Source organism: Pagrus major, chromosome 20 (genome assembly GCF_040436345.1).
Source record: "Pagrus major chromosome 20, Pma_NU_1.0".
In the NCBI taxonomy this organism is placed as follows: Eukaryota; Metazoa; Chordata; class Actinopteri; order Spariformes; family Sparidae; genus Pagrus; species Pagrus major.
In genome coordinates, this window is record NC_133234.1 from 13,575,401 (window position 1) to 13,589,667 (window position 14,267).

The window sequence follows — 14,267 nt, forward strand, 5'->3', positions numbered from 1 at the left end:
GTTTTTGCATGCACGGCGGTGCGCTGCGCTCTTCCTTAACGGGACCCTAGTGGCGCTGTGTTTACTGCGGCACCATCCAGAAGAGCTTTATCATTACAGTATTACCACAGCCCTGCCTGGCTCTCTGTCACCATGACAACCACTGCGTTAGCCTCTGCTTTCAGGCACCAAGGACAGGACTAAGCCAAATACTGCTCCTACAGCTGGCGTAAAGGGCTGAATGTAGAGGAGCAAGATTGCGATCGTTTCGGTCCGTCCGATTGCTCAGTGAAAGATTAACATTTCTAAGGTCGAGGGCGAGTGACCTTGACAGAAATACGGAGACAAATAAAGGCTTTTGCTTCCTGTTAACAGTGCTTTTGTTCCATGTGCACTGATGGTGATGTTTGATCAGCATTAGTATGATGAACAGCATCCTGGAAGGACAGAAGGATGGGGAGTCTTTCCCAGAGGGCAAATCAAATGGGCGACCACTGCTGCAGAGTCAGCAATGATAAGAAGACATTGAAGGATGATGTGAAATCTGCACATGAATGAGGCATGAAAAATGAACATTTAAACGATGTGAAATACAGAGTATTCTCCTGAAGGGCAACCACAGCAATGGTTTCGGACCGGGATCGGGTGATTAATCTATTATCTTAGGTGAACGACTGTGGCCATCACTCAAAGACTTCCAAAGTAGCCACTTAGCCTGCAGTGTGAGTATAACCTTGGGTGGCTTACAGGAATCGCCTTCACTTGCACCATCATCATCTTCACTGTTATACTCTGAGAAACGCTGCGAAATAATTGAAGGTTTTTGCTACTTTCTTCTGAGATTACAGAAAAAACAACCTAAACCTAACAGTCAAACACTCTTCAACAAGACAAAGAGAACAACTAAAATGTCAAAAGAGAGAGAGAGAGTTCCCTTCAGGGACATGGCGTGTGAAATGGACGGGCAGTAAAAACTGAGTGGAAAGGCAGAGAGAGATGTACAGAGAGAGAGAGAGAGAGAGAACAGTACAAAATAGATGCCTTTCATTTTTTTCCAGCGTTGCATTTTTTCTTCACGTTGAATTATGAATTACTTTAGTGGCTTTTAGCCGTTTATGACCCTCAACCTCAAGGCTTCCTCATGTGAGGTTAAGTTACGCTGGCATGGGCCATGAATAGTGACTAAGAATGTTAAGCACTGTTACTTCAGACCATCAGTTTTGCATTACGTCTACTAAATACAGTTAATACCACATGGAGCGCAACCGACTGCACTTTCATTTAAGAATGCGACTGTCAGTTGCTTTCATTTTCCTGAAACAGATTTTAAGCAGTTTTAACCAACATTTTTATATCAGCGATGGTTCACACGACTACTTGCATGTGAAAGGGCTTCCCTTTAGGGCTGCAGCTAACAATTACAATTACATATTGTGAAAAATTGTGAAGGAGTGTTTTAATGTCTAACGTCATTTGCTAAAGTTTAGTCTATAAAATGTGAAAAGATTGTGAAAAATGCTCGTCACAACTTCCCAGAGCCCAAAAGTGACAACTTCATATTGCCTCTTTTATCCAACGAACAGCCCTAAACACATTAACTCTTCACTTTCTTTCACAAATGGCGAAGACACTGAAGAATTTGGTATCAGCAAATGTTTGGCAACTAATTTTCTTTCAATCGACTTATTAATTGACGTGCTAATCGTTGCAGCTCTAGTTCGCTTATAGTGAAGAGAATTGCTACCTGACTCTTCAGTTCCCTCGAGGTTGAAAGACCATTTTGGCTTCTTTCAGCCGATTGTTTTGGCCCGCCACTTTACTGTTTTGGTTCACTCTTACTGCTCTCATTAGCATCGTTTACAGCTAAAGAAACAGCTGTTTAGACCAAAAGAAACGGCTTTGATAAACCAGCCATTTCTTACCAGCACAGCACCAAATGACAAACAGACAAAGTTTGTGATTGGCTGGTGATCATAGCGGCGCATTTAGCTGCTAAAGCACTGGATATTTTTCTCAGGAGTCGGTGTGGACCAAAAGCAGAGCCAAAAGGAGAGTAAATATTGGTCTTAATCATTAGGTGGACACAAACACACTTCAAATGAATGCTAATGTAGCACCTTATGTGTCAATAGGCCGCTGTTTGCTAATGACTTTGTCAACTTAAAAACCAATAGTATTGTTTTTAGCTGTTGCTACACTTATTGAAGGTTTAAAGGTATTATAATTACGATGATATGCAATAAAGAAATGCACACAAATCTTCAAATTTAAGCTGTTATCAACTAATGTTTGGAATTTTATTTGATAATAAACTATTGTTCACGTCATCTATCAATGAATTAAGGAATCATTTTGGTGAAATTTTAGGCATCCTCCTCTTTGTACTGCAGTAACGTTGCACAGAGGTTCTACCAGTTCAGTAAAGTCTAGATTTCAAGGTGCACTCATCTTATGTCAAAGAGGGGATCCATGACAGCTGATAATATTAGACTGAAAATCAGACAACATATCAAATTCCTGTGACCCTATCTACCCCTATTTCTTTCCGTCCCAGAGGAACTGCAGCCGTGTCTCATCTCAAGGGAAATGCGATCGACGTGGGTGGAGGATGTCGGCGTCCGAGCCATGACAGGCAGTTAAAGCGGAAGATTGGGAGCCCCTGCTAGGGGTCACCCAACACGGGACACTGCGGGATAATGAAGGGCATGATAGGTGAGGCGTGGAAGAGGGTGGGACCGGTGGAAGTGGATGCGGGGACCGGCAGAGAGGAGGGATGTAATGTGTTGCATGTGACTGCATTCCTGCGAACATGCTATATGAGTCTCACACGTGTGCGTTTGGCCCATCAAACATTTTGAATGCGAGAGCAGATGAAGGAGGAGGAGCGATGGAGGTTGGAGAGAGGTGGCGCTGAACTTAGATATAATTAGCTTCTGCTCTGGGTAATCCTTGGGCATACTTTATTTTCTGAGAGCGAGAATCACGGACTCTCTGAGGTCAGCGCTCTCGGAAGTGATCCTGGTAAAATTTCAATCACAATGCAGACTTCTGTTTCAGACATTCCCTGAATGACTCAACTCCTTGACATGCTACAGTTGAATCTGTAAGCTCTCCTACACACACACACACACACACACTGCTCTCCACTCGACACGTCACAGTGGCGTATCGGCTCTGCAGCGTTCAGGTCCTTTCTTTTTAATTCCCACTGCAGTCAAACATTCCTGAAGACAAACAAATGGTGTGTGCAGGTGAGTGAACTGTACATGCGTCCGTTCCCTCTCCTGTTTTGTATTCGTCCCAGATTACTGCAGCATACGATGTGCATTTGTCCTTGCGACGCAGCCCCCCTATTTCTCAGCTGATCCTCCCTTTTTCCTCCCTTCCTCACCCCTTTCTCCATCCATCCCGTCCTCTCCTGCTTGTATTGTTCGAAAGCAAGTTTGGCAAAGCTGTCCCTCTCCTAATAGCTGCGATGACAGACTGCCTTCATGCCTCCTCCTCCTCCTCTAAACGCCCTCCGTCCTTTCTCCCGCTGCCTTTGTCCCTCTGTGCATCAGTAACTGTCCTCAATCTACCTCATAGCTCCATCATAAAACAGAAAATGAAACGTCATGGGACTACATGTATCAACCTTTCTCTGTCAAGCTAAAAAAAAATTGAAACGACAAAATTTTGAGAGAATGTCCCGATCTCAACAAACCTCGACGGGACATTCTGATACATATCCATCCAAATCCACTCCCAAATCCGACTGTTACACACTTCTCTAGATCACGTTTCCATTTAAAGTAGTCATTCGCTGTGCCTCCACTCTGCTGCCACTTGGACAGGAGGGACAATCACAAGGAAACAGATGGTCACACAGGAATGACGCCCTCCAATGTCATTTTCCAAAGGAGTGAGCAGGGATACAGTTTGACTGTTTAAGTGCCACAGGGTAACGACATGTGGGCAACCATGCATAGACGCTCACGAAACGGTTAGACAGGTTCTTTAACAACAACATGGTGACCATCAGCAGGTTAGTTCTGTGTGTTTTGATCGGTATATTCGTTAATCAGTTACTCCTTTAACTCATTCTTTAGGCAAATATACAAAAATGTATCTTGTTTCACACCCTTAAATGTGCAGATTTGACGGTTTTCATAGTCTTCTATCATAGTTAATTGAATCCTTTGGTCTTGGGCCACATTTTTCCCCATTTTCTGCCAATTTATAGGCTAAAGCTAAAGTAATTAGTCGATGAAAGGATCAGTTGATCAGCAGGAACTATTTTGACAACCAATTTATTGTTCAAGTGATTTTTACTCCTTCTGTTATGTGAAAGTGGACTTCATATTTGCAGGTTTTTAACTGTTTGTCAAACAAAATGAGCAAATTGATGACATCACCTTAGGGTTTAAGAAACATAACACATTTAGACAAAATGATTTACCCTGTGACAACGGACTTCAAACAACATCTCTCCCGCAGCCAGTTTGCGGCTGCCCACAATAATGACATCAACATGTTTTAATGACTTACACGGCCTTTAAACTTAGATCGCTCAGATTTAAGGTATGTGGCCAATTTTAAGATAATCTGGATGGAACATCACAACATGTCCAAATTTTTCTATTCTGTTTTTGTTTTTTTAGTTTTTTCTGACACAATCTGACACTTCATTGACTTCCATAAACTTTAAAGATTGGTGGTACACATTTTAGGAATATGAAGTGTTTAAAGATACTTTAAGAAATGACATCACATTAAGCAAAAATAGCAATGTATTGGACCATTTCTATTGCAAAGTTCACTTGCTTTATCAAGGTAAATAATCTGTTTATTAATTCCTAATAAAAAGATAATCCTTGATTGCAGGCCCTATAAAGATAAGGTTAGAAGTACTCACGAATTTAGTTCTTGTTTTTCTAACATTTTATTTAAAAGACAAAAACAAAATGCAAATGATTTAATTGTAAAATTGTAATAATACATCAAGAATGTAAGAGTAATTTATTATATAATTTTATTATTTGGTTTAATATTATTTTAAATTAAATATCTGAAGGTATCATGTTTGCCCCTGTCAACTGACAAGTAAAAAAAACTACACAATAACCAATAACAGAAAATATTTTTTTTGTTTTCTGCCCTTAAATAACTACTGTTTGTTTGTTTTGTCACCTGTCAGCTAATCAACCTTCAGTCTGGCGGTGTACATCTTTGTTAAACGCATGTATTTGCGAAATTCACACGTGAGAAAGTGATCTCCAGGGTTACATGTGGAGGCGTGTCAAAGAAGTGATTTATGTGTGCTGTGAGTGTGAATGCTCAGCAGAATGGTTTATGGGCAGCTACACTTACAGAGTACGGGCCAGTGTGTAAAGGTGAGTGTGCTGAGAGTGATTTATGTGCAGCCAGGTGTTTGAGCGGGTCAAATGTAAGATGCATGCTGCAATTGATTGGGTAAATGTGTTTCTATACCACATCCAGACTTAAGTTACAGTATGTGCTGATGAATAATTGACTGCCTTGATGCAGTGAAAGGACTTCATTCAGAACACAATTACGACGATTTCCTCTCTGTCGGTATTCGCACACGGCGGACTTGTTTGTTTACATGTGCTTATGCGCGTGGCGGTCTGTGTGGTAGTACACAATACACTGCTCTCTCGTGTGATTTGACAAGATTTGCCCCATTTAGAGAATTCAGACTCCCACCATTGTAATCGGCTCTGGCACCGTGCGAGCTTTCAACCATGCCAGTGCCCTGAATCATTTCGATCCCAGAGCACGAGAGCAAAGCATCCAGGGTTTACCACAAGTTCCAACTAATTGACTGTCCGTACGGTGGTGTGGAGCACTGATTCAGCACTTAACCAACATGGCTAAATGGACCCCGGGAGGAAGAGGAGGAGGAGGAGGGAGATGGCTGAGGAGGACATCAAGAGAAGAAGAAAGGTATTTGGAGTGAAAGGACAGCAATCATCGCAACATGTTAAACGCTTCTGTCTGAAATGTAACATGATACTTACAGCAAGGGGTTGACGTTTTGGAAAACTCCCTTTCTTGCCAAGATCGAGAGGAGAGGATCGATACCACTCTCATGTCTGTGCGGTAAATATGAAGCTGGAGTCAGCAGCGGAAACAGCTAGCTTAGGTCTGCTTTAAAGCATCAAAACCATCTAGCAAGCACCTCTCCAGCTCACTAATTAACATTTTATATCTCTTTTGTTTAATCTGGAGAAAAAACAAACACTTTTTCTTGTCTCTGTCTCCAGGGAGTGTCTTTACCCAGCCACAAAATGGTCTGGCGCATAACCTTCACAAAATGGCAAATTCTTGTTTTCACTCTTTATATTTCAGTCAGTCAGGCTGGCTGATGTGCCCTGTTTCCAGTCTTTGTGCTAACCTCTGTGTAGCTAAATATGTAGCTACATTTTTACTGTGTAGATGTAAAAGTGGTGTCAATTCTCTCATCTCACTCTCAGCAAGAAAGCAGGTATTCATATTTCCCAAGATGTTTTATCTAACATTCAAACGCACAGTATGTAATAAGAGTCTTTCAGTCAAATCAATGGAAAATAAAAGATGTCGTTTGAGGTCTTTGTGAACAACAGCTCAGAAAGACATTCACAGATGATAATTTATTCAAGTTTTATTCAAGTTACGTTAAGTAATGTTCACCGGCTTCCATCCTCACTCTACGACGTATCATATGGTGTTTAAACTGAAGTCAAAGCAACAGGCAATCAAATGAAACACACCGTCACCTTGAGTAAAACTACAGATTTGTCTGGGTTTGAAAATTGTTGGAAACATTCGGGATAATGTAAGTACACAACTCAACAATATGTATAACTAACATACCAGACTAACACTGGTGACTTGCGAGGAATACGTCTAAACACAGGGACTGCATTTCTTTTTCCGCTCCACCACAAGCTTAAACTCGATCATGGCAGCAGACCGAACCTGCTAAAAAAAATCAAAATCAAACTCTGCCCTTTTTACCCCTTTAAAGTGCCTCTCACTTACTTAACACACGGATCGTGTCTCTGTCCTTGTTATGGGACATTGAGCATCTATCCAGTAAAGTATCACCAACAGACAGCGCTCAAGTTACAAGGCAGCAAACAGAGGGACTGTGACTTCCGAGGATGCGATCACAACACGAGAGGGCCTGCGGTACAAAACCTTGTCAGGGAAAATTGAAACTGAACACGATACATTTACCAACTGCAGGCACAGGAAAGGCAGGCTGACTAATTATCACGCTTGAGGAGAACAGTTTGCCTTAATAAACTCTGTGAGCACCTTAGAATAACGTCCTCCATCCCCTTTTCTCTGTCAAGACAGGTTTGGCTTGGTTACGGGCGTTGCTTGTGTGCAGAATGGTCATACAAGCACAAAGGGTTATCCTCTCACCAGTAATGGAGGAATAGATTTGCCACCAGCGAATGAAATTAAGGCCTCCTTTCCCCTCTCTTTGCTATTTTCAGCTGCAGCCCACAGGGAGAGGAACAAGAATGGAAGTGGGAAATAGGCCTTACAGCGGGGTCGGGGGTTTGGATGGAAACAACTCGAAGCACCAAACCCCACAGCTGAACGTAAAGGTTTAATTCAACGCTGTTAAGACCTTTCGGTTCACAAAAGAACAACATTAAAGCAGTGAAAATTCATCTCGATTTCACACCGGGACACAGTTTTGAGGTTCTAAACAGGATGTTGGTACACTCAGGAGAAGCATGTCTTTGTTGCAGTTTTAAGGTGAGATGCAGATACAGATAATGGTGGCGGCTGTGATGTTGACTGTCCCTGGAGCTTCATGGACACACACAACAAATAACAGAGGAATAAGGCGAGGTAGGGTCCAGGGTTTGCTGTGATTGGCCCATACCTGACCAAAACCTTCACCACAGTTCCCGTTAAGCTCCAGGGGCAAACAAAACTAGTGCAAAAAAATCTCACAAGACTATTCAAAATTAGAAGTGACCCAGTATATAATAAAAACGAGTGTCTGATAATGGTGGAGGACAACATGCTTTGTTGAAAATTAAATGTAAGACCTTACCGACACTGTCCCCATCACTTTGTCTTTCTAAACCCACAAAGAACTCATCGTTTCTGTCACAAGGTCTTCTCCCCTAAAAATATGATGCAATGTCCCGACAGAAATGGTAATGTCGCCCAAAACCTGCCCTAAGCGATCTTCTTTTCCACCCAACACCATATCTATATATACACTAACGCCTATCAATACATCTTTTTTTATTTTCTGTCCACCACAGGGATTTTCTACCTGGAGACGACCTGTTCTGAGGCTGTCCGGCGCGGCGGCAGGTCACATTTGTGTCTATGACAGCATTGTGCGCTCCAGCACTGAACGTTGTGGAAAAATGAACAGCGAACAATGAACCACAAGACATGACCTTCAGGGAGAAGGGGGTGCCTTCCGGACACAGCACCGCTCCCCCCAAAAAGCGAATCAAATACGGGCACACAAAGTCCGATTTTGGAGGGGGGCAAAGGGGCATCTTGTACATGCTGAGCTACAAACGGTGCATTGTCAGGAGATTTCTAATGGAGACAACTATGCCCTTCTGATGCAAAACTGGAAGTGACCAAAACACAGCTGAATCTTTGGGACTACAGTACAGGACAACATTCAAATAGTCAGAAATAGATTTCTATCTATGACAGCATTGTGCGCTCCAGCACTGAACGTTGTGGAAAAATGAACAGCGAACAATGAACCACAAGACATGACCTTCAGGGAGAAGGGGGGGCCCTCCGGACACAGCACCGCTCCCCCCGAAAAAGAGAATCAAATACGGGCACACAAAGTCCGATTTTGGAGGGGGGCAAAGGGGCATCTTGTACATGCTGAGCTACAAACGGTGCTTTGTCAGGAGATTTCTGACAGACACAACTGTGCCCTTCTGATGCAAAACTGGAAGTGACCAAAACACAGCTGAATCTTTGGGACTACAGTACAGGACAACATTCAAATAGTCAGAAATAGATTCCTATCTATGACAGCATTGTGCGCTCCAGCACTGAACGTTGTGGAAAAATGAACAGCAAACAATGAACCACAAGACATGACCTTCAGGGAGAAGGGGGGGCCCTCCAGACACAGCACCGCTCCCCCCGAAAAAGAGAATCAAATACGGGCACACAAAGTCCGATTTTGGAGGGGGGCAAAGGGGCATCTTGTACATGCTGAGCTACAAACGGTGCTTTGTCAGGAGATTTCTGACAGACACAACTGTGCCCTTCTGGTGGAAGTGACCAAAACACAGCTGAATCTGTGGGACTACAGTACAGGACAACGTTCAGAACATTCTGTCAGAAGTGGATTTCATACATGAAGTACTTATTTTAAAAAGAAGAATGCAGTTTTTAGAAATTCTGCATCTAATATTTATTATTTACTATTTGTTAAAGGAGAACTATGTAGTTTTGGGGAAGAAATTTTAATCAGAAGAGAAAGATCTTCATTGACTGATTTTTCATGCCTAAACAAACAAACTCAACTCAACAACACAATTTCATACTGATTTACTTTGTTTATATTTGGCGGACCCTGCCACCTTTCTAGCTTCAAACAGTGATCTGGGGACCTTATTTTCCTCGGAGAACAGCTTGTTTACTCAGTTATGGAACAGATAAAATTCTGAGTTTGTATTATTACCTCATTGTTATTGTAAATATTAAAATTCTGAGTTTGAATTTCTTTCTTTCTCCAAAACTACACAGTGCCCCTCTATTGTACAGTAGGTCCAATTCATTCAGTTTGACCTCCTTTAACCAGACATTTCATCCCCAATAAAGCTTTTTTCCTTATATATCTGTACGTTTCACTTTTCCAAAAGGTACCCTCATCAATCTCTGATTCCAGCTTCTTAAATGTTAATATTTTCTGGTTTCTTTACTCCTCTGAGACAGTAAACTGAATAGCTTTGGGTTGTGGTCATTGTTTATTGTTTACATTTATAAACATTTTTCACCATTTCACCACAGAGCAAAGAACTAATCGATTAATCAAGAAACTGTCGAGAGATTAGCCAGCAATGAAAACAATCGTGAGTTGCAGCCCGACCCTAAAAACATCATCTCCTTCATCTCAGTTTAACACCAAATATTCACCCTGCTAAATGACAAGCAATTACATGAAATTAGATTACCTCAGGATCAATAACAATAACCACAGTTCATCAGTGCTTGGTTATTCAGTTAGGATTGTTGTAACTGGAGCAGATTGGCATTTAAAACAGTGAGTTTGAATAAAGAAATCAGATGCAAATGATATGGCGTAACACCTCATCAAACAGAGACATATACATCCATAAATTTTACCAAACAGTCGTCCTACAGTCTCTGTAAGCATTGTCAGATTTTAAGATGACAGAGGAAAAAAGAAAACGGCTTTAAAAAACAGAAAATACAGAAGATAATCAATTGATTATCAATCAATAGGCACACAAAAGGGCCCGTGTAGGAAGATTGGATGACTCGAGCCTCCACAGATAATCGAAGATGCAAAGACAAGGGTCCCCTACCCCCACCATGCAACATCTCTCCCTCTCTGTCTCTCTGTGGCTGTCACCTCCTCCCTGTTTGTCTCAAAACCCCTCTTCCTCCCTCTCCGTCTCCCTCTTTCCCCTCAATTCCTCTCCAACTATCTCACCCCTTCTCCATTTCCCCTCGATCCGTCTATCCCTCTCACTCCCACCCCACCCACCCCCTCTCTCTCCACCTCCTCCACCTCTTTTCTCTTCCTCCAGCGCTCCCCCCCTCCTCTCTCCCGTGTCTACTGCAGCAGAAAATCCAGCACAGACACCAGCATGTGTGTGTTTGTACATGTGTGTGTGCCACTACGGTAGATCCACGAGCGAGCCTCACACGATCATGTGCAAAGAGGGGAGGGGGGGTGAGATTTTTTTTTAAAAAAAGGGAGAAGAAAAAAAAGCTCTGCATGTGTGTCGAACGCTCTGATCAAAACATTGATTGCTGATGCGTTACATCACAGCCACACAAACAAAACCCCCTTAAATCATTAGAGTAATGTCTCTCCTCCTGTCTCCCTCTATTTCCTCTCGTCTCCCTCTTCTTCCCTCTGTCTCCCTCTCATCTGTCTCATTGTATTTCCACATCAGCATCTCATTTTTTGTCTGTCCTCGCCTCCCTCTCTCCCTCCCTCTCCATCCTCTCCGTCTTCTCTCTCCACGTATAATTTGCATCTCTCACGGCCGAAAAAGACCAAAAAGGTTCTGCCCACGTCGGACGGGATACTTTTAGAAAAGAGCGAGCGATCTGGGTCACAACACTGTTTGACGTATAGTGCTGGCATATCAGACCGCCGGAGAGAAATGGGGCTGCGTTCACCCACAAATAGAGCCGGTGTTGTGCAGCCACTGAAATGAATCCCACCAACTACCTGCTCTGTACTCTGCCTAACCCCCCAACGTGGCGTCACAAGCACCACCATCTGCAGCCATTACACTTAATGAACCATACTTTTTCTATGATTCATGAGATCTTGGCCACTGTAACCAGCGGATGTGCTGTGAAACTGTACATTACATAATATACAAGCATTCTGGCGGCTAAGCAGCAGGTACAGTAGCTCGAATCCAAAGTAAAGCAATGCTGCAAGATTGGGCACCACTTCTGTTTACAATCCAAACACTAAAGCTGTCTCGCTCTCGTGCAACATCTGGACATGCTGCAAAGAGCTGCCCCACTGTGGGCTGTGAGTAGGGGCAGAAAGAGGTGGGATGGTGAGAAATCAATTGGGGTGAGAGTGACAGAGAAGCACTTCCTGCCTGATCCCAAGTCCGGAGAGGCGGATCAGGTGGCCTGAACCAGACTATCCGTCCATCACTTTCCCCTTCCCTTGGAGGGAACCGAATCTGGGAGTGTGGATCTATACCTGGTGCCAGAAGAGGTGTGTGTGCAGCTAATGTCTTTAACTCTGTTAAGCACTGTATGCACTGCTGAGTGTGCGGTGATTTGTGTTTTTGCTCACAGATATTCAGTTTTTTCTTTCGGTGTGATGCCATGAACCGGCCACTGCAGGTGTCTGCTGACTGTCTGGTTTTTTGCATGTGCACCTACAGGATGCATGCATTCACACACCCTCACACCAGGAAAACAGTGGTGATAAAAGCACAAGAAGCACAAGACAAGGACGATCAAACTCTGTCACTGGATTCGCCAAACACCAGGAATCAAAGCAGCTGTGATCAAGCAGCTGGATCCGTCTGTAACTGGAGGGTCTGAGAAAAAAAAAAAGAAGCCAGGAGCCCACTGTAACTGTTTTCATGTGCCATGGATCAAAAACACAGTCAGGGGTACTTGTTACTCAACACCTGTATGATCAAATGCCATCAAACGTTTTCTGTTAAGAGCCAAATCATTAACTATTTACACGCAAACAATCAAGGGTGTTCCAACATTGGGGGCAAGTTAATGCGTAAAAGCAATAAAGCCCGTGCGTAAAAGCCATGTAGCATTCAACTGGGGCACAAAAAAAACAAGCCAGCAGACTGTAGCACCACCAAGGACAAATGTGGGGGAAGACATGCACCCCAACACTGACGACTCGGCGTCGTGTGAGCCTCCTCAGCGCGCTGCTACGATAAATAAGACGAAACATGAAATACGGCGCATTGATGTGCATCGTAAACGGACAAATGCCACCTAATGAAGGTGTTTGGATGCGTGGAGCGCAGCGGATGCCGCGTTTGGAGGCAGATATGTATTAAAGCTGCTCCAGTAGCAGAATACGGCGATAGGAAATATGATGGCAATAAAAACGGCATTCAGTGTGAAAGCAGCTCGTGTTGAAACATGTCATATATCAGGTGAAAGACGTGGAGGTGATGTGTTGGACGGAAACACTCAACTAGTAGCCATCTACCATTAGATATAGCTGTCATACCGTTTTTCCATCTCCCTGTGCTATAAGCATCAATTATTCAATATGAGTAAGTTTACATCCTGCCCCTTAATGCAAGACATAGAGCACACAGTCATCATGATCAGCAGTGATAATGTGGACAGGACATTTAAAAAAAAACAAAAAACAGAAAGTTTTAAAAACTTATGATGACTGAAGCAGAGCTCATGAGGCAGAATATGCAACAGTACAGAAACAAGTTGGTCCCTTCCAGGAGAGACGTGGGGGGAACTCACCCGGGCATATTTGGAGGAGTACGGGTCTTCAAACAGAGCCCATATTCTGGGCTGCCAGGTTTTCCACCAGCCGGCTTTCCTCGCGTCCTCCTGCATGCACAGTCTTTTCAAGTCCCCGTCCGCGCCGCCCAGCGCCGGGTCGTCGTCCGGCGCGTCCGGTTCTGGAGTCTCGAAGCTGTCCAGCGCCTCCTCCGCATCCCGGTGCTGCCGGTAATTCATCCAGCAACACGCCTCCACGTCCGTCTCATCGATGCCCCAGAAGGCCAGCTCCTCTTCGAACAGGGGGCCGCACACATCGTTGGGACAGTGCAACTTCCCGGTGCGGTAATAGTTGAGGATGAAGGAAAACACTGACGGGTGGCGGTCGAAGAAGAACTCGTCTAATTTGGGGTCGTAGTCGAAGTTGCTGAACGCGTCCGGCTCGGTGAGCCACGATAAGCGGGTACCGGGCAGCGTTTTTAGGGTGCTCCGGTAGGTCTCATGCCGCACCCCCCCGCAGTTTATCACGATTTTCTCGCTTTCCGACGGACAAGTCATGTCTGCGCTGTAACATGCTTTGTTGGACGACTTGTTCCCACCCTTGCGCCCTTTGAAAGAGGATACACACACCGAACTGAGCATAGAGGACCGGGGGGGAGGGAGAGGATGAGAGAAACCGAAGGGAGGAGGAGGGAGGAGTCTGAGGAGTCTGCGGGGAGAGAAAAAGGGCAGAAATTTTAGCAGAAGGGAGACATAGATGTGGATTATCAACATTGCAATACAGAAAAACGAAGAACCACACGCTCGGTGAGCAGCTGTGTTGTGCAGTTATTCACTTGATAATCAGCTGGTGGGAAAGGGGCGCAAAAAAATGACCTTGTGCAGGTGCAGTGGGTGAGGTAGGGGAGGGGAGGGGGAGTGCATCAGACAGGCAGGCAAGTTTTTCTTTTGACACACAGCATCCTGGCGTGCAAAGACGCCTTCAACTTGTATCAAAACAGGTGGCTTTGAGCGCATTCATGAGTCAGCATCCTGTCAGTGATGACAGTGAAGATACCCCCAGAGTCAAGGGGAGGGGGGTCCCAATCCTCACCCCCTCCTCCAACCACAATTGCATGCTC

General features: G+C 44.0%; 1 protein-coding gene across 4 annotated transcripts in view; it reads right to left on the bottom strand.

Moving 5' to 3' along the window:
• The window catches only part of LOC141015725 (voltage-gated potassium channel KCNC1-like), a 33,966-nt gene extending 20,178 nt beyond the window's left edge, over positions 1 to 13,788 (bottom strand). For all 4 annotated transcript variants that reach the window (XM_073489893.1, XM_073489890.1, XM_073489889.1 and 1 more), the window contains exon 1: positions 13,168 to 13,788. In XM_073489893.1, coding sequence (XP_073345994.1) covers positions 13,168 to 13,788 — 621 coding nt within the window. The remainder of the gene's footprint in view (positions 1 to 13,167) is intronic.
• Positions 13,789 to 14,267: the final 479 nt, after the last annotated feature.